The 20,393-nt window shown below is 42.5% G+C and overlaps 1 protein-coding gene across 11 annotated transcripts in view; it reads right to left on the reverse strand.

Moving 5' to 3' along the window:
* Positions 1-20,393, reverse strand: part of ABLIM1 (actin binding LIM protein 1) — a 194,750-nt gene that overhangs the window by 55,146 nt on the left and 119,211 nt on the right. For 10 of the 11 annotated variants that reach the window (XM_056849485.1, XM_056849481.1, XM_056849483.1 and 7 more), the window contains exon 9: positions 4,026-4,103. In XM_056849485.1, coding sequence (XP_056705463.1) covers positions 4,026-4,103 — 78 coding nt within the window. Of the gene's footprint in view, positions 1-4,025; positions 4,104-14,437; positions 14,444-20,393 lie in introns of all 11 variants that reach the window. The other variant, XM_056849486.1, reaches the window with a different exon arrangement.

Raw genomic sequence — 20,393 nt, forward strand, 5'->3', positions numbered from 1 at the left:
ACAGCTGAGGTTTACCTTGAGATCCATCAGCTATAGCAAAGTTGTGCTGCATTTGCCCTGACCTTTGGTGGTACCACGCTAGTAAATTACTGCTATATGAGAAGTGGAGGGGGGGGATGAATGGCTCATGACATGAATGGCTCGACTGCACAACAAAGCACATTAATTCCTCCCTCTCCACACACACATATTTCAAGTGCAGCCACATGATGGCTGTCTCCATCATTTTCATAAGATGCACAAGAAGTATAGCTGCAGTTTTCAGCCAGTTAGGGAATCTACTTCTCCTGGGTAGAGGGGGAAGGAAGAGGCACTACTCTTTAGCATAAGCTAAAATATCCCTGTTCTTTAGCATTGCTGGGGTCCAAAACACACTGGACAGGATGGACTTCCAACCTCAGTTACCAACCATTTGGCTTCCTAATGCCAGTTCTAATATTATGTTACAAACAGACTGAATGAAAGTTACATTTCATCTTCCTCAAACTTGTTTAAAACATTTTCTCAGCCCTATTCAACATGACCTTGTGCAATTATAAACTTAAAATGTTTTGAGTGCGTGTCTGAACATTTTAAAGCTAGTGCTGTTAAAACAAGATGTTATAATTACAGCCTTGTATGTAGCAATCATATATAAAGATTGTCTGGTGTTGCAGATTAGAGGCTGCACAATGCAATAAGGAGCTTTCCCAGACTTTCCAAAGGGAATGAATCTATCTATGACAACATGCTGGCTGCCCTCAAAGACAAGCTCTACACCTTGAAAGAGGAGGCCTATTTTAAGCACCTTCTCCAGCTGATGTGAACATGGGGAAAAACTCCATTGATTTTAATGGTCGCCAAGTAAACGCCCTATAGTTTTGCTACATAGTGTATTCCAAAGCTTCTTAAACAGTGAGCCGCGACCCCATATGTGGTCGCGTAACGGAATGTGAAGGACGCAAAAAATTTGGCAACAGTATAAATTTCTTTATGGTTTATTATCAGTAAATGTTTGATTTGTATACCTATTTTATATACCTATATACCCGGGGTTGCGTAAAAAATTCTCGGGTGAAAAGGGGTTGCAAGTAGAAAAGTTGCGAGTGGAAAATGCCCTGGTGTATACCAAATTGTTTCTGAACTTGAAGAAATCCATGAGTCAGTTATAATTTGGCAGAGCAGACGCCATTTGCAAAGACTATGCAACTCAGAGCACCTTTGAGTGTTTGGCATTCCAAATTATCCCTTACCACTGCCCATCTAATTAGGGGACCTAACTCTATGATGAAGAGGCTTATGGCTCCTTTCTGTATAGTGGGATCTCTAATGGAAAATCATTAGCACCAACCACCCGAATCATCAGCCACAGGTAGGCTTAAACATTCCGGACTCGGACTTAAACTGTCCTCGGCAACCACAGTGTCTCTATGCAAACCATAAGCTTCCTGAATAATATTACAAGCTATTTGCCTTACCCCACCCCCAGCAATTGCTTATCATCGTTCCTGAGCCTACATAAATGTTTCCTTCCTTTTAGCAGATTTTTTGTCTGTACAGCAAAGCATGTACTGTGTGACTTACCTTACAACTTGGTCTTGGCTTTCTCAGGCATACAATCTGTTCTTCTCCCTAACCAGCTCATCTGCCTCAATTGCCTTCTGAAATTAACACCAGCCTTACTCCTTGGATAGGCCTTCTGGCCAGACTACTTAACAGGTAAAGACCTCAGGTTGCAATGAAGCCAAACCTTTCTCTTTCTGACAGTTTCTGATTCCACAGGAACGGAATGCTCATGAAACTACCTTTCCTAGGGTTCCTTACAGAAAGCCCACAGCCAAATTAAAACCAATTCAAACTGGCAATTTAATTTATAATTTCTTGGCTGATTTTTAAACATCAAGGCAGAATATGTTAATGGTCCGTTCATTAAGGCCTAAAAACAAAAGTGTGCTGACTGAAAAGTCTGGTGTTCAGGCTCAAAGGTGAGGTTTTCAGGCAGATTTGACCATCAGCCCCTTTTACTTCTAAATTAAGTGATGGTCCATGAACTCCCATTTGGGTCCTGTTAATGCATTAAGAGCAGGAGTGGGAAAGGTCTCTGGAGGGAGAAGTACATTTTTATCACTTAGGACATCCTCTTGTTTACAGAGAGGAAGCCAAAATGATCACTGTGTAACCTGTCTATCCAGCAAACATCTTTGTTAACCCTGGGAAGAGAGAGGTGACCAGGATGATATAAAGTTTCTGATGTGGGTGCCCTGTGAAGACCATACAGGCCACATTACTCATTGGATCACCTACATGTACCGGGTCCTGTTCTCACAATCACCGTTCTAATCAAGATTTCTCATTTCATTCACATACCACTGAACATGTTCTCCTGAACTGTAACTTTTACACATTACTCCGTTCTAAGTTTATTGAGCCCCTCATACTGAGAATGGGACCCGACAGGGAAAGAGAAAAGATAGAAAAGCTCCTACAAGGAGATAATCCCTCAATCACCTCTCAGGTAGCAAAATTTTGTACGGCTGCAATGAAAATTCGTTGCCACAGAGTAGTCTCTTAGTCCAAATGGCAGATGTAACTTGGATGTTATTTATTTTATTATTATTTTTTAAGTGATTTAAGACTCGGACTGTAAACCTTTGTCAATAAGACCATTTTAGTCCATGTTTTATCTGGCCAAGGGCCGCAAATAAACAATCTAACTATCTATCATTGCATTGACAGAACGTTCTCAAGTTTTTGTCGATGTGGAGGGATGAACTCCTGACAGTTTTTATTCTCTCTCCACCCTTCTCCACTCACATATAATCAGAAGTATATTTTCAAAGGAAGATTTTTCATAGTCTTTCCATACACATGTCTTCCATGCAGCATCCTGTCACATTTTTAATTAGTCATCACAGAGTGTTCTCACAATCCCTTCCATGTAAGATTGCCAGGACTCCACTGCTGGAAGCCTCAAAGCTATTATTAAAACGACAGGCCCCATCTCAAAGCAAAGACTCTGCAATCTACTTTTAAGAATTATAATAACCAGCCCATTCTTCAAATGCCCTTTGGGAAAACCTGTCTTTTAATTGCCTTGGTTGTATATACAGAAAGGAGAATTAGAAGATGTTAAAGCATAATCTCATTTAAGGATGCTTCTGGCTCCCAGCTACCATCCAGGTTACAACTAGACACCCCCTGACTGCACTAGACACCTACCTCTCATATGCAGAGGCATCTGGTGCGTGCAGTGCTGAAGACCTGGTGCATGCTAGGCAGGGGACAGAACAGCGATTTCCCTGTTCTGCACTAGGTTCCAGTTTCCCATGCTCTGAGGCTGGTCATAAATAAAGCTTGCAGTGGTTTGCGGAATTCACCCTGGCTTCTCTATTCTACAGTTTTTGAAGACTGGAATAGTGATTCTGTCTCACCTCAAATGAAAGCAATACTAGAACTAGTGCACAAGTAAAGTTTGTTCCTAAATACACAGTGAACCCATGGTGAGAAGCTGCAGTCAGTTGAGGTGTCCTGGCATGTGTTCCCAAAAGGTTAAAGAATAATCTGCCAGTCACACTTTGCTCATTTGTTTCTGGCCATATCAGACACTGGCGTACCAGAAAAATCATGTAGTACATGAAGTTAACCAAGTTCAAATTGAAAAAAATCTAAGTGTTCACTTCTAAGTGTTCACTTGTGAAAGCTTGATGACATGAACCATATCATATACACATAATAAATATTCAGAATTCTCAATTAATATCCTTCCATGCTATTCATTACAAGATAGAACCAAACACTTCAGCTACAGTTTTCAAATTATGATGGCTAATACCTGAGTATTGGATCAAGAATCTGCCTCCAATAATAAAGCCTCCAAAGCCAAAGCAAACATTTCTGCTTGTTATTTCTAAATATGGCTATTGAAAGAGTGAGTAAATGGATACTGAGTTATCTTCTTCTTGCTGGTGACTCTGAAAATCTCAGTAGTTAATTCTTTAAGGTAGTACTATTAATAATAAATATAGATAATATCAAATTATACTTACATAGATTGAGTGCCCTGGTGAACCAGGTATACTGGAGCCAGGTTTGGAATAAATACTTTCAGAGGATGTTCTTGTTGGCTGTGTTAAAAAAAAAAGTGTTAAGCTGTAAGAAAACATCAGATTTTTTACACTGTTTGAAACACAAAGATATATTCATCCTCAAATGACAAACTCAGCATATGCTAATGAAAACGGCTAATGTTTTCATCATGAACTTGTGATGCAGGCTGGGTTTCTCTTGGTGCATGGAAGCATTGCATTCTATCCTGCATAGGTGGCTTCTCATACACAACCAGGAGGATGAATGCAAAACACCAAGACATCAGAACAGCATCCTCGCTTATTTTTGGGAATATTGTTGCTGAAGAGTGCAGGAACCCAGCTACAAAAGCCACAGTAAGGCTCAAACTTGCTTGTGATAGTACATGCGTGGCCTTTATTCTGCTTCTTAGGCAGGCTATAGTCTGCGACTATAATGGGCACGGCTATAACAGTGTTTACAAAAAGAGGGGGATGATCCAACCATTCTTCAGCTAATCAAAGGGAAATAAAAATTTATTTTGAGTACATTAAACAGCCATCATAAAATGCAGAACACTTTGCATTGCAACCTTCATTCTTTCTGAGAAAAACTTCTGCTTTGTAGGTCACTTAAGTTTTTATAATGTCCCTGCAGATTTAGCAGCGACAGGAGAGTTTCAACACTCTTTAAGGTAGCTCACAGGTAACTTGAAATAGAGATAGAAACTAAGTATTCATTGTACTTATTTACTCCGTTTATTATTGTTTGCTGTTGTTAAGACTTTCAGATCTCCAGAGTTCAGAAAATCAAATATATTTCACAAAATCCTAACGAAGAAGAAGAAGAGTTGGTTTTTATATGCTGACTTTCTCTACCACTTAAGGAAGACTCAAACCAGCTTACAATCACCTTCCTTTCCCCTCCCCACAACAGACACCCTGTGAGATAGGTGGGGCTGAGAAAGCTCTAACAGAGCTGTAACTTGCCCACGGTCACCCAGCTGGCTTTGTGTGTAGTAGTGGGGAAACAAATCCAGTTCACCAGGATTAGCCTCCGCCGCTCATGTGGAGGAGTGGGGAATCAAACCCGGTTCTCCAGATCAGAGTCCACCGCTCCAAACCACACTGGTTAAGACTTAACTCTGTATTTCAATCAACTTCAAAATGTGCTACTAAATATTTTACATTTTTAATAACTAACTAGTATTGCCTCGTTTAATTTCATGATGCTCATTACTACTACTACTCCTGTCACTTCTGTCTTATAATACAGTTGCTAGGCCACAACCTTCAAGCTCCTTTTGTACTTTTAAAGACAACACTGAATTGGGACAGGGGCCACATGCACCCACCCCACCCCTGTTCTGGTACAGTGACCAGAGCTACAGACATGCTGCACATTGGAAAAAGCAGGAGGGAGGAAGAAGGATGGGGTAGAGTGAAAATTAGTAGAACTCGTGGCTGCCTTGTTCCCTAATTCAGCAGCAGGAAAGAAAAATTTAAAGGATCGCTCGGGGTTGCGTCCTGGTAACTCTACCCTGGCATCTTTTCTAGAGAATCCTGCTTGGGTTAAAGGACCACGCTTTCTCTTTGTTTGCATAAGACCTACCAATAACTAGGCTGGTTAGAGACTGAATGCTTTCTCATACTCCATAAAGAAGCCATCTGTATTATAAGATGGACACAGCAGCAAACAATCACTGATATGGGTGGGATGTGTCCCAAGGCAATTATCTTTTCTCCTGGGATAAATCTGCAATCACTGAAAAAGCCAGATGTACACTAAGAACTCAATAACCTCACATATCTACACAGTGAAGATCAGAAGCACATCTAGTTACTGTGTGATTAGGCAGTAACTTACAAAGTCTAAGTTCCATTTTTCATGTAACCAAGAGCTGCAAGGTAATATATGCAGCTCTACCACATTCCCCATCAGGATTTGTCCATTCCCAAGAAGTTTTCACTGCCATCATTTCTTACTCTTGCCTATGCAAGTTTCTACCATCCTGCAACGTAGAATAAAACATTAAGATCCTGTGCGATGAGCTAAAACAGGGGTGTCAAACATAAGGCCCGCGGGCCCGATCCAGTCCCTTGAGAGCACTTATCTGGCCCACAAACCAGCCGAGACAGCTATCCCCACCCCCCACACACACACTCTTGACCTGGGCTGGCGAGGCATGGCCTGGCCCGACCAAGTGACATTTATGTCATATCTGGTCCTCGTAACAATTGAGTTTGACACCCCTGATCTAAAAGCTTCAAGCTCAACTCTCAGCAGAGCTACGAACATCCTAATTCTATGCAAATTTACTCAGAAACAAATTCCTTTGTTTTCAGTGCAGTTTGCTCCCATGTAAAAGTGCTCACAGGATAGTAGCCTCATTTGTTCCTATGACAAAACAAGTTCAAGCAAGACAAAACTGGGAGACTAACTTTAATTTAGCCGTTAATCCAACAGTTAGTGACAGTATCATTTTCTTTCTAGAACAAAACCAATAAATGGTAAACATGCAAAAAGAACGTTCAGACTCTATTTCAGCACATTAAAATGCATGACAATGCAATTATATTAAAAAAAAATAAGTCAAAAAATCTTTAAAAGAATCAGAATTCTCCTCCTCACCACCACAAAGAGATCGGCTTGCATGCATGTGACTAAAATGAAATGCGAAACATCCAGGTGAAAAGATAGGGTAACAAGGACTTATCGTTCAAGGAATTAAATATCTCCCCGCCACCAAATTCAGGCTGTGAGCTTGGAAGAGTCAGATTACTGATGGCAAATGAAGCGAGTGCTTTGCTCTCAATTCAAATCTCCTAGTGTCTGGTTTACGAGAAGTCAGCAACACATTTGCCACCAGGGGTGTGCATTTGGATATGTCAAACCGAAAAAAGAGCCAAAAAGTCAAATCCAAACAAGCCGGTTTTTCAGATATTTTTTCTGATTTTTCAGGTTTATTTTACCTTATGGGAATCTTCATGGGGCTCTGAGGAGGTTGTGTTTTGAGGTAGAGGCACCAAATTTTCAGCGTAACTTCAGGTGACTCTGCTTAGGAGAACCCCCAAGTTTGGTAAAGTTTGGATCAGGGAGTCCAATTTTATGGCCCCCCACAGAGGGTGCCCTATCCATTCTCCATTGTTTCCAATGGAGAAAAAATGGGGGGAGGCATTTTTAGTCCCACATTGCTGGCATTTTTTAAAAATGCCATGGTGCCACTGAAAAGTTGAAGAAATCTCCTCAGAAATAAGAAGTACTTCAGAAGGAAGAGCTGGAGCTACACACGTAGGCTTACCAGGTCCCTCTTCTTCTTCAGTGGGAGGTTTTTGGAGTGGAAGGGTGTGTGTGTCACGCACTCCCGGAAGTGCTGCATTGCAAAGGCCTGTTACGATGCGGCACTTCCAGGTGTAAAATGCTCCACAACGGGCTGTTTTCCACTCAAATGGCCCCTTGTGATGAGTTTTACACCCAGAAGTGCCGCATCGCAACAGGCCTTTACCACTCAAACTGGGAGTTTGAGTGGAAACCGGCTCTTTGCAATGCAGCACTTCCGGGTGTAAACCAGAAGTGATCTGTCCCTGCCTGCACAGATTGCCAGCCGACCCTCAGCTGGTCAGCGGGCGGCCAGGTGGATTGGCGTGGTTTGCCCGCCACCACCTGGCACTTGGAAACCCTATACACACGTGCTCTCTCTTAGAAAGAGAACTGAAGGAGGAGTGTTCCCCCCCCCTCAGTCACATGCCCATTTGGGTGGGAAGAGTCATTGACTCCAGGCGCAAGACACAGGGGAGGAAGGAGTGCTCCTTCAGAGCAGAGGTTTCTAGAAACTTTTGGGACAGCACAGAAGCCACAAAGATAAACAATGATTGCATACTGGCAAGAAACAGTTTGTTACTAAGACCTCACTCTGGAAATATTTGTGAAGAAGAAAAAAGAAGGCGAGTGGGGGTTTCTTATCTTTTTGTAGAAATTTCCTGCGAAAGATCTTTCAGCCTTTCTGCTGGGAAAGCAAATATCCAGTTATCTGCTAATTAGTTACATAAAGCTAGTATGTTAACACACTGTTCTAATTTTTTCCTCTGAAAATGGGATCCAAGAGTCATTTTGCATTAGTGCATCCATGAAAAAGAGTGCATCAAATGAAGAATTAAAAGCACCAGACATGCATTTATTTGAAAATTAGGGACATTAGGAAAATTAGGTTCTAATGGTTTTTAGAAGTGGGAATCAGAAAAAATAACTCATGGATCTTTCAGACCTTAAGGTTTTCCATCTCTCCCCCACCCCCGATAAATGCTTTATGTCTTCAGGAAGTTAGTGACAGGCAAAAATTCGGCTGGTGTTCTTAATCATTAAATGCCCAAACTGAGCCATACCTGTTAAATTTCTGCTATTCTATAAGATACAAGAAACGTAGCCAGAATAGAAGAGCAGCAATGGACAGACAAATCATAACTGAACATTCTTTGAGAGTTGGGAGCAATGCACTGTTTGAGTGCAGCTATGATTTGTTTGCTCCACAATGCAAAAACAAACCACATGTTTTGTGGCCATTTTACAAACAGAAAGCACACAACTGCACAATTACATATGTAACAATGAGAGTCCTGAATTTATTTACTCTGGAAATACATATGAATATTTCTATTAGTCCCCTGAAGCATGTATACAAAAGTTTAAGGGTGCACAGCTCTTGTTCACACTTTACATATTTGCTGTGGGAAACATCCAGTGGGACACCAACACACCAATGGCAAATGTCATTGTCATACGAAGGGTGAAACTACTCTGACAGGCAGATCTGTGTACTGAAAGGGAACGGAGCCTATTTTTTTCTGTGAGAGTTTGGGGTTTTATTAATTTACAGTAGAGTGAATGTTATTATGAATGGCAGAAATTGCTGATTTCCAGCATCAAAGCAAATGTTGACAATCTCCAGTTTCTGACAGTAATAGATGATGCTATTTAGAGACACGTGCAACCTTCACCTCAAACAACCAAGACTGTTACAATATGTTCTAGATGGGCTTGCTTTTTAAACAGTGCAGGATTAGGTAAATTTTACATCTTCCTTGGTTCCCTTGAGAGCCAGCATGGTGGTGTGGTTAAGCGTGGTTATTTGGAGCAGTGGAGTCTGATCTGGAGAACCGGGTTTGATTCCCCTCTCCTCCGTATGAGCAGAGGAGGCTAATCTGGTGAACTGGATTTGTTTTCCCCACCCCCACACACGAAGCCAGCTGGGTGACCTTGGGCTAGTCACCCCTTCTCAGCCCCACCTACCTCCCAGGCTGTCTGTTGTAGGGAGGGGAAATGAAGGTGATTGTAAGCCAGTTTGAGTCTCCCTTAAGTGGTAGAGAAAGTCGGCATATAAAAACCAACTCTTCTTCTTCCCACCAGTTTCTGGACTCAAGTGAAAGTGCTAGTTTTAACCTTTAAAGCCCTAAATAGATTAGGCCAAACTAATTGAAGGACCACATACACTGATATAAACCTACTTGTCCATGATCTGTCCAGGTGCTCTTACTATCTGATAGCTATATTATACCAATGGACTTCTTCTGCCACATTACTTTGGCACTCTGTTTTAGTTTGGTGAGGCTTTAATTCCCACTTTGAATTTATTTTTGTGAGCTTCTGTAGTAATTTGTCTCAAAAGGAAGGAAATAAATATTGTAATACGTTAATCTAAACTACATTAAACATGGTTTTTATGTGTTTTCCTATTTGATTCTCACACAGAAAATGTATAGAACAGACTTGAAGAGAACATATTGCTACAAAGAAGAAGAAGAGATGGTTTTTATATACCGACCTTCTCTACCTTTTAAGGAGAATCAAGCCAGCTTACAATCTCCTTCCCTTCCTCTCCCTACAACAGAAACTTTGTGAGGTTGAATGGGCTGAGAGAGTTAGGAGAGAACAGTGACTAGCCCAAGGTCACTCAGCTGGCTTTATGTGGAGGAGTGAGGAAACGAACCTGGTTCACCAGATTAGAGTCCGCCCCTTACGTGAAGGAGTGGGGGGAATCAAACCTGGTTCTCCAGATTAGAGTAAACCGCTCTTAACCACTACACCACACTGCCTCTTAGTGTTGTGAAATACTTTCTAAGAAAGATCATAGTGTATTTCAGAGATGACAAGCCAATCATGGCACAGCATTGGTTTTGTGCTCAGAAGCAGTAGAAAAGAGCAAGAGTCCGATAGCACCTTAAAGACTAACCAAATTTCTGACAGCTCATTCACTGCCAGAAATTTTGTTACGGTAGTCTTTAAGGTGCTACTGGACTCCTACTCTTTTCTACTGCAAATTGCTGACCAGGTATGAGCTTTTGAGAGTCACAGCTCACTTCTTCAGATACAGCTATAATGTGAGTCCATCTGTCCTTAAGTAGAGAAGAATGAATTCAGACACCCAATGGCAATAGCATGTAAATGACAATAGCACATGTAAATGTCAATAGCAGGTAAATGACAATAGCAGTATGATAGGATGAGGTGAGATATGAGGGTTAGTAGGAGTGGAGAAATCAGCATTGGTAATGAGAGAGGAATCCTAGCTCTCTATTCAGTCCAGAAGAATGCATTGTCTTGAGCTTAATCATTAGTTGTAATTCAGCCCTCTTTCTATTCTCGCTTTGAAATCCCTTTGTAAGAGAACTGTCCAAAGAAAATGACATCAGAACACCTCTGGTGGTCACATACACCTCACAACTCAAGCCAGTCCAACATATTATTAACGACCTACACCCAATGCTGGATTGTGACACTTCCCTTGCCCAGGCATTAAGGAGATGACCCTTTCTTGCTTACAAATAGCCTGCTAACCTAAAACAACTTCTCACCTGCAATGATAAACTACTTAACAGTAGCATGGACTCTGGTACCAAGGACTGCAACAAACCAAGGTGCCAACTTTGCTCTCATATTGATCCTAGCAACACCATCACTGGGCCCAGCAACATCACCCATACTATCTCAGGTTCATACTCCTGTTCATCTTCTAATGTGATTTATGCCATCACATGCCAGCAATGCCCTTCCACCCTCTACATTGGACAAGCAGGCCAGTCCCTGCGACTAAGATTAAATTGACATAAGTCTGATATCAGAAACCACAACATTAAAAAACCAGTGGGGGAACATTTTAACCTTCCAGGACATTTCAGTTGCTGAGTTAAAAGCAGCAGTTCTTTTATAAAGTGATTTCAAAGGGATATTAGAAAGAGGGACTGTTGAATTACAAACTACTAATGAAGCTCAAGACAATGCAGTCTCCTGGATTAAACAGAGACTTAGGATTCCTGTCTCATTACCAAAGCTGATTTCCCCATGCCTACTATTCCTCTAAAAGAGCCCCGTGGCGCAGGGTGGGAAGCTGCAGTACTGCAGTCAAAAGCTCTGCTCATGACCTGAGTTCGATCCCAACGGAAGTTGGTTTCAGGTAGCCGGCTCAAGGTTGACTCAGCCTTCCATCCATCTGAGGTCAGTAAAATGAGTACCCAGCTTGCTGGGGGTAAAGGGAAGATGACTGGGAAAGGCACTGGCAAACTACCCCGTAAACAAAATCTGCCTAGAAAATGTCAGGATGTGACGTCACCCCATGGGTCAGGAATGTCCCGGTGCTTGCACAGGGGACCTTTACCTTTTTTTTTTTTACTATCCCTCTGCATATCACACCTCATCCAATCATACCTGTATTGTCATCTACCTGCTATTGACATTTACATGCTATTGCCATTGGTTATCTGAATTCACTCTTCTTAAGGACAGATGGACTCACATTCTAGCTGTATCTGAAGAAGTGAGCTGTGACTCACAAAAGCTTATACCCTGCCAGAATTTTTTTTAGTCTTTAAGGTGATTTTACTGGACTCTTGCTCTTTTCCACTGCTACAGATAGACTAACATGGCTACCCCTTGTGCTCAGAGGCAGTTATGTGCCTGCAGAAGACACTCCAACAACGTTTTGTCACTGTATGGCAAAACATTCGTAGTTTCCTGTCTCGGCTGCAACTTGACAGCACTTTACACCCACACACACAAATGCACTTTTGGCACCTGCTTAATGTTTAAGCGTTCAGAAGGAGTGATTCAAGGTCATAAGGTCTCAAACAACATAGCCCTGTGGTCCTATTTCTCCTTTTCCTCTGTCTGCAACTGTATACTTTCCCCCTTCCTCCCTGCTCTGCAATTAGATTTTGTGTGCTTACCAGTGTTCTATTATTCTGACCTTTAGCAAAATGATTCTCTGATAGCTCTGCCCTTTATCATCTGTCAGCTTGATCTCATTTGCCTGTTATCACTTTTCATCTGAGAGAAAACCTTTTGCTTAGTTGACATATTTCTGATAACCCCAGCTTCAGGTTTTTAAAAAACCAACAACCTAAAGTAATCCCCCTTCTATATTAGGCATGGATTTACAGCTCTTTGCTAGAGGAACAGTTTTTAAAAACATGTCCTTACGTTCTTAATTATATCCCTATCCAACCCTCTCCAAATCCAATCACTCCTTTTTAGTTAAGAGTCACTCCAGATTAGGGTTGCCAACTCTGGGTTAGGAAATACCTGGAGAGTTTGGGGATGGAGCTGGGGAGGGTGGGGCTTGGGGAGGGAAGGGACCTCAGCAGGGTATCATGCCATACAGTCCACCCTCCAAAGCAGCCATTTTCTCCAGGGAACTGATCCTGGTTGTCTGTAGATCAATTGTAATAGCAGGAGATCTCCAGGTGCCACCTGTAGGCTGGCAACTCTACTCCAGATCCATTTTTATCACATTTCCCCTGAGAGCTTCTACAGGTTTTTTTTTCTTTTTTACTCTCCCGTATGGAAAACTTGCCAAATAGTCTGGAATCTGTAAAGATTTTCTGTCTTCTCCTAAAGCCTGGAATTCTACATTTAAAAAGATACATTGTGAGTGCTTGAAAACAGTATGTTTTGTTTGGCTTATTTTCTAATGTTTGCTGTAGACACCAAGGCTACGTTTGCTGAAACACTGTCTTTGCTGTTATCCTCCTTTTTACAGCACCAAGGCTGAATCCTACGCATGAATATCAGGGATCCAGTCCCACTAAATTCAGGGATACGTCTTCCACGTACAAAAAAGAAAAGAAAAAAGGAACAGGTACCATGCTAAACACTTATAATCAGCTTATATTCTAATAGCAAAGTCAGCCAAATCTGAGGATACTGGAGCAGTGAATGGACAAGAAAGATCTTTCTACAAGCCTGAAAAGAGCCCCAGGTTTTCAGAAATATTGTGAAATCTTAAAAAAATAAATTGGGGTGATTTAAACCCCCCAAATGATAAAGAAATCACCTATAGCTTTAAGCAACTGAGGTCTTCAGTGGCTGTTCCTAGGCAACCACAGCATTCCAGGCTTCAGTTTCTGTGAGTAAAGGGGGGGGGGTAGAGCCCTTTCCAGGCCTATTCTGGCCTTTGAGATAGGACTCACTGGGGTCAAGTCTAGGGCTGCCAGCTTCAGGTTGGGAAATTCCTGAAGATGTTGTGGTGAACTCTGAGGGACGCAGGGTTTGGGGAGGGAAGAGGCCTCAGCAGGGTATAATGCCATAGAGACCATCCTCCAAAGCAGCCATTTTCTCCAGGGAGACAGATCTCTGTCGTCTAGAGTTCAGTTGTAATTCTGGGAGATAGCCAGGTCCCACCTGGCAGTTGGTAATCCTAGGCCTGGCAACAACCTCTGGGTGACTTGGTACAGTAGCACCTGTCTTGCTGCTTGCTACTATTCAACAGCAGCCACCCTATGAAAGCCAGTGTGGTATAGTGGTTAGACTTTCAGAGCAAGGTCTACAAGATCCAGGTTCACATCTTGCTGTGGAAGCTCATTGGGTGATTTTGGACTATGTCACATACTTTCATCCTAACCTACCTCACAGGGCTGTTGTGCAAATAAAAAGGAGGAGAGGAGGCTAAAGTAAGCTGCTTTGGTCCCCACTGCACAGAAAGACTGTAGTTTTCCAAGGCAGAGGCTGCAGTGGGGGAAGAGGCAGAAAACGTAAGACACAGGGGCGGCTAAAGAGTTTGGGTGGGAAGGAGATGGGGTTGCCAACTCCAGGTTGGGAAATTTCTGAAGATTAAGGGGGCGGAGCCTGGAGAGGGTTGGGTTTGAGGAGGGGAGGGATCTCAGAAGTGTATAATACCATAGCCTTCACCCTCCAAAGCAGCCATTTACTCCAGGGAAACTATGGTTGCCAACCTCCAGGTGAGGACTGGAGATCACCTGGAACTATAACTGATCTCCAAATGACAGAGATCAGTTCCCCTGGAGAAAATGGCTGCTTTGGAGCATGGACTCTATGGCATTATACCCTGCTGAGGTTGCTTCCCTCCCCAAACCTCACCCTCCCAAGGCTCCAGGAATTTCCCAACCTGGAGCTGGCAATCTTAAGGGGGAACTGATCTCGGCACCTGGGAGAGCCATTGTGATTCTGGGAGAGCCACTACTGCTGCTGAGGAGGTGAGAAGCAAGTGGAAGCGCCACTGTCATCGCTGTTACCATGAGAGGGGGACAAGAAGCAGGTGAGAGGCTGGGAGGGTGATGGGGGCAGAAAGAGAGAGAAAGTGACAGGCATAGAGGAGAGACAGTAAGAAAAGGGGTGGCAGGAGGGAGAAAGAGAGAGAGAGAGAAGTGGGGGAGAGGGAAGGAAGCAAAGGTGGGGGAAATGGAATCGCTGTTCCCACAAGTTCCTTGTGGGTCCCCACTTGTCTATATACTAATAGGCAAGTCAGCCAAATCTGAGGACACTTAAATCCAGTGACTGGAGCTGTGAACTGGCAAGACAGATCTTTCTATAAACCTGAAAAGGACCCCAGGTTTGCAGCCATTTTATCCAGGGGAACTAGGGCTGAGAGCTTCCAAGTGGGGGCAGGAGATCACCCAGAATTACAACTGGTCTCCAGACGACAGAGATCAGTTTGCTTTGGAGAGTGGACACTATACCATTATACCCTGCTGAGGTAATTTCCCTCCCAAAACCTCACCCTCTTAAGGTTCCACCCCCACATCTCCAGGAATTTTCCAACCTGAGCTGGCAACCCTAAAAGGAACTGTAGTTGGAGGATCTGTTCTAATTCTAGGAGATTTCCAGGCCCCACCTGGAGGTTGGCAACCATAGAAGGATAGAACAAAACTGAAAAAGGGGAGACGCTATGGGGGCTTTCAGGAAAGGGAAAGAGGAAATATTGGAGGAGGGTGGAAATGAGATGTCACCTGCAAGTTCTCATAGGTTTCCACTTATACCCCCTCTTTTTTTGCTGTCAACTCACAGCTGATTTATGGGGTCCCTGTAGGATTTTCAAGGCAAGAGACATTCAAGGTGCTTTGCCATTGCCTGCCTCCTCGTGATGACCCTGGTATTCCTTGGAGGTCTCCCATCCAAATACTAGCCATGGTCAGGGCTGAGTGTGTGTGACTGGCCCAAGGTCACCCAGCAAGCTTCCATAGCATGAATGGGGATCTGAACTTGGGTTTTCCAGGTCCTAGTCCAACACCTTAACCACTACACCCTTCTGACTCTCTGTGCCTTTCTAAACCCACTGAAATCAAATTACTTAGAAGGGTGTAACTTTCCTTAGGATGGTAGTACAAATGCTGGTTGTTCCTCTACAAACATCTTCCACGTTGCTACTCCCCCGGTTCCTCTTTTCACTCCTTTGACTTAACAGAAAGTGTCCTCACTTTCCTTTTACACATTGGGTATATGCTTTTTTTCTGTTCTGCAACTCAAGGTATACTATATAAAAAGCATACTCTTCTAAGAAACTCTGTTTCCTCATTACTTGGTATTAATTCCCAAAGCCTGGACTGGTTCACATCTTGATAAATGACACGGCTGCTTCAACTTAACATTGGCTTTGCCATGCACTGCAGACAGATAATTTCTAAAAGCGCTGGAGCCATCTGCATCATCCTGACACAATGATGTGATGGCTGCCTGCTTTAACATTACAGATGTTCAAGTCATGCTCTATAGAACTGTATGGGGGTCACCATATCTGAAACAATCCCTTGAACATCGAACCAACTGGGATGCATGAGTAGAATTATAGTGTGCCAGTGCTGCTTTTACAGTACCTGCCTTAGTTTTTTGATGGAGTTCATTATACAAGGTGGTGAAAACAGCTGGGGAGGAAGGAACAGTTCGGTTTTGATTTGCAATTATTCTGAAGTCACTTATCATTGCTAATAACAGTTCAAAAGATCCTTAGAGGCAGAAGTGAGATGCAGGAATGGATCATTAACATTCACTCTACAATTACTCTTCATTGCTTGCCACACATACACTGTTTGTACGAACTGCTTTAGTGCAACCCCCAGATCAGCACTTCCTGGATGCAGCACCAACACCACTGATAACCACCTATTGTACCCCCAATGACATCACTTAGCTCAGTACCATTCAAAAACAACATTAAACCTATTAGTGACTTATTCACAGATCAGTCAAATCAATGTAAAATGTTCCACTCCATAAGTGCATGGGCTTCAAGAATTATTAGGGAAACCAATGCCACAGCATACAAAGTTAAACAGTATTGCTTCCATTTACAGGGCGGGTTCTGCATCTCAGAAGTTGGAAGTCAAAACCGCAAATCATACAGCTTCCTCCCATTAATCAAGTGGCAAAAAGACACTAACCACAAAGAGTGCCACATGAGTGCTCCCATGAGTGGTCTAGATCTTAACCACCAATCCCTTAAGGGGTTGCACAGCTCAAGATGGACCTTTAAAAATGAAACAAAGCCTTAAGCATGCTTATTTTACTTGTGCATTCACTGCCTTGTTTCTCCCAATTCTTTGTCCCCATATGCAAACAATTAAAGCCTATTGTCTTTCATCTGCAAAAATCCTGTGATGGGGAGTGTCCACCCTGGGCAGGAATAAGGAGAGAGTGCTAAAAGATGACGGATGGACATATGTAATTAAAACCCATATGACTAGAGATAACTGCAAAAACCACTCTTTACTCTCTCTTCTTTTTAAAAGCAAAGCTCAGCAAAGCAAGGCATGTTGCCAAAGAGCCATCACTCCCCATTCTCTGGCAGGGCTCTAATGCTTTTAACAGCTGCGTGGCAAACTGGAAATCAGCAGGTGAAGCATCTCCAAGCATGAAGGCACTGTGATAGGAACAGCTGGATTTTCGCTTGACAAGGGGCTGTTCAAAGGCACATGAAGCTCAGCACCTTGCTAGAGAAGCCCGGAAACCCCGCGTCTAAACAACTTTTGTCGAGATACTTCAGCAGCATAATTTTAAATCTGCAGTAGCACAGCAATTTTACCTTTCATCACTAGGCCAAAATGTGCACTTCACACTGAAGTTCATTTATGTAACTTTAAACACTTCAGGATATAACCAAGGATTTGAATGACTTTATAGGAATCAAGTAATTATTTGCAAAGTGGCTTCATGCCTTCCCATGTTTTCCACACAACAACTGAAGTAGCATACACACCTACTGCTATACATAGCTCTTCAGGGCAGGCAACTACTGCAAACAACCACTTCAATATGCACCCACTTCGACAACAGCTAAATGCTTATCATGAGTATCCAAGGGACAAACTGAGCATAGAAACTCCTCCAGGCCCTTCATGCTTGCACTGACATGCACCACAACAAACAAAATACTAACACTGTTGTACTATAAAATCCACACCATAGAACAAAAGTGTTTTCCAGCAGCTATAGCTTCTTTTACTAGAGTACATTTTTTGCGGCCATAAGAATGGGAAATTCCTGTCATTTATTTATCTGTTCAGGGAGTATAAATCCTCATGGCAAAACATCTTAGATGAGAAACTGGCGTTGTTGGGCTTCTCGCAGGATATATTATTAGATCTTGGGAAAACTGAAGCTTTTACCAAAATTAAAAAGCGCATTAAAGAGCTCGATTATAACAGCACTACTTTTCGTGCTCGTCGCGTCTGTTCATCCCAGTTCTTCGGAATACCCCCTCCACGTGGTCTGCCTGCCTCTACATATTATCTGACAACTCCTCGTCTCTGTAGAGCTTTTTGCTTGGCTAGATTGAATGCTAACCCTTCTATGGTAATGCAGGGCAGAATTCTGAATGTACCATACTGTGACAGGATCTGCCCTTGCTCTTCTGGCTCTATTGACTCATTAGCCCATGCCCTTTTGGAATGCCGCTTTTACGAGGAACTTCGATCGCACTATATTTCCCCCCTTTTAATATACTAATCCAATGCCTCTGTGACTGTCATAATGCCTTTTTTACTAAGCGATAGGGACCCCAAGGCTACATTGTCAGTGGCAAGATTTATTTCAATCCTTATATCCCTCCAACACTAGATATATGCTGGTCAAGATCAATTGATCAAGGAGCTTCGAAGGGATAAAAGGAAAGGAACAGGGAGTATTACTTTAATTGGCAGTTCCTCTGAGGCTCATTTCCAGTTTAATGAGGAGTTTTGTCATCCTCCTTCTATATCTCCTTCTAAGAGCTAGGACTATGTAATTTAATTTATTGTGATACTTTTTAATTATTATTTTAGATGGCATTTAAAAAGGATCAGACAAATTCATGGAAGCTGCTTGACAATAACTAAAAAGGACCTCCAGAGATAAGGGATAAAACATTTGTGGTTTTGCATGTTCAACTGAACATACACTTAGTGTGACCAAACGTGGCAATGTCCATACTCTTTAAAAATGTTCTTGCATGAAAGTTGACTGGGTAATAGCCCAGCGAGCTAGAAAAATGCATATTTTAAAAGTCTCAGTTTCTTCCAAGCAACAGCTGCACTTTAGGGCTGCTTAGCTTAGGAAAAGGTAAGGGGAAACATGTTAGAGGTCCATAAAATTATGCACGATATGGAGAGAGTGGACAGGGAGAAGCTTTTCTCCCTCTCTCATAATGCCAGAAAGTGGGGTCATCTGCTGAAGCTGGAGGATGAGAGATTCAAAACAGATAAAAGGAAGTATTTCTTCACACAACACATAATTAAATTGTGGAACTCCCTGCCCCAGGATGTGGTGATGGCCACCAACCTGGAAGGCTTTGAGTGGGGAGTGGACATGTTCATGGAGGAGAGGGCTATCCATGGCTATGAGTCAAAATGGCCATGATGCATAACTATTTTCTCCAGTATCACAGGAGCATGCCTATTATATTAGGTGTTGTGGAACACAGGCAGGATAAAGCTGCTGCAGTCATCTTGCTTATGGGCTTCCTAGAAGCACCTGGTTGGCCACTGTGTATACAGAATGCTGGACGTGATGGTCCTTGGTCTGACACAGCAGAGCTTTTCTTATGTTCTTAACTTCAAAGCTAAAAAATGCACTGTGCATGCAATCACAACTTTCTGACACTGTTTCAGTTTCTGACACTGAAGTGCAACTTTGTGATCACATAAAGCTCTTAACATCTCTCCAGAGCACCTTGCATCCTCACTGGAAATCAGAGTGCAATAATATTGACCCCTCTTCATGTCTGACCACTTTAGGTTTTCCCATCAAACAAGGAAGATGGACAAAAAATGGAAGAGGAACTTTTCTACAAACCTGTGTGAAGCCCCAGGTTTGCAGAAAAATCTGAAATCTAAAAAAGATAAATGTTGGGAGTGTTAAAAACCAGCCAAATGATAAAAGCAATGTTTGTACTTCAAGAAAGACCGACTGGGATCTGACAAAACTATGTTCTAAGATGCGGCTGGCCATGGCGAGGGAGGGTTGCAATACAACCATGACAATATTGCTGAGCCTTCCAAGCCTTAGTTTATGTCAGTTAAAAGGGAGGGAGAAAAACTAAAAAAGGTAAAAGATGGAAGGGAAGAAAAGGAGCAGAAGCTGAAGGAGAAGAACATAAAAAGGTAGGTGTGTGAGAGAGAAGAAAAGGGGATAGACTGCCAGGGGGAGGGAGGAAAGGAAGGAAGGAATACTAAAGGTGGGGAGCAGATATGTAGGCTGATGATTGAGAGGGAAATAGAAAAGGCTATGGAAGCTGCCAGAAGGAGAGAAAGGAGGAATCAGCATCAGGAGGGAATAGAGGAGAAACAAGATGCCTTTCGTGAGTCCCATGCTTGTATATTCCATATGGTTTGTCAAACCACTTTTTAATCCCGTTACGTGTAATCTAGGTAATTTGAATAAATAATGCTAGAATTGCTACTTTATTTATGTGGACACCTCCACCTCTCTAATCCTTGAGGGACAATGAATATATTAGAAACCATCCTGGTTTTACTGGCAAACTTGGATTAGTTTTTGCAGTAGATGCAAACATATAACAAGAGCTAAATTCTTCGTTTTGGTTCCAGCATGCATAGAAAGGAGCTACCCTGCACATGACACAAATGGGACTT

The sequence above is a fragment of the Euleptes europaea genome, chromosome 5 (assembly GCF_029931775.1).
Source record: "Euleptes europaea isolate rEulEur1 chromosome 5, rEulEur1.hap1, whole genome shotgun sequence".
Taxonomy (NCBI): Eukaryota; Metazoa; Chordata; class Lepidosauria; order Squamata; family Sphaerodactylidae; genus Euleptes; species Euleptes europaea.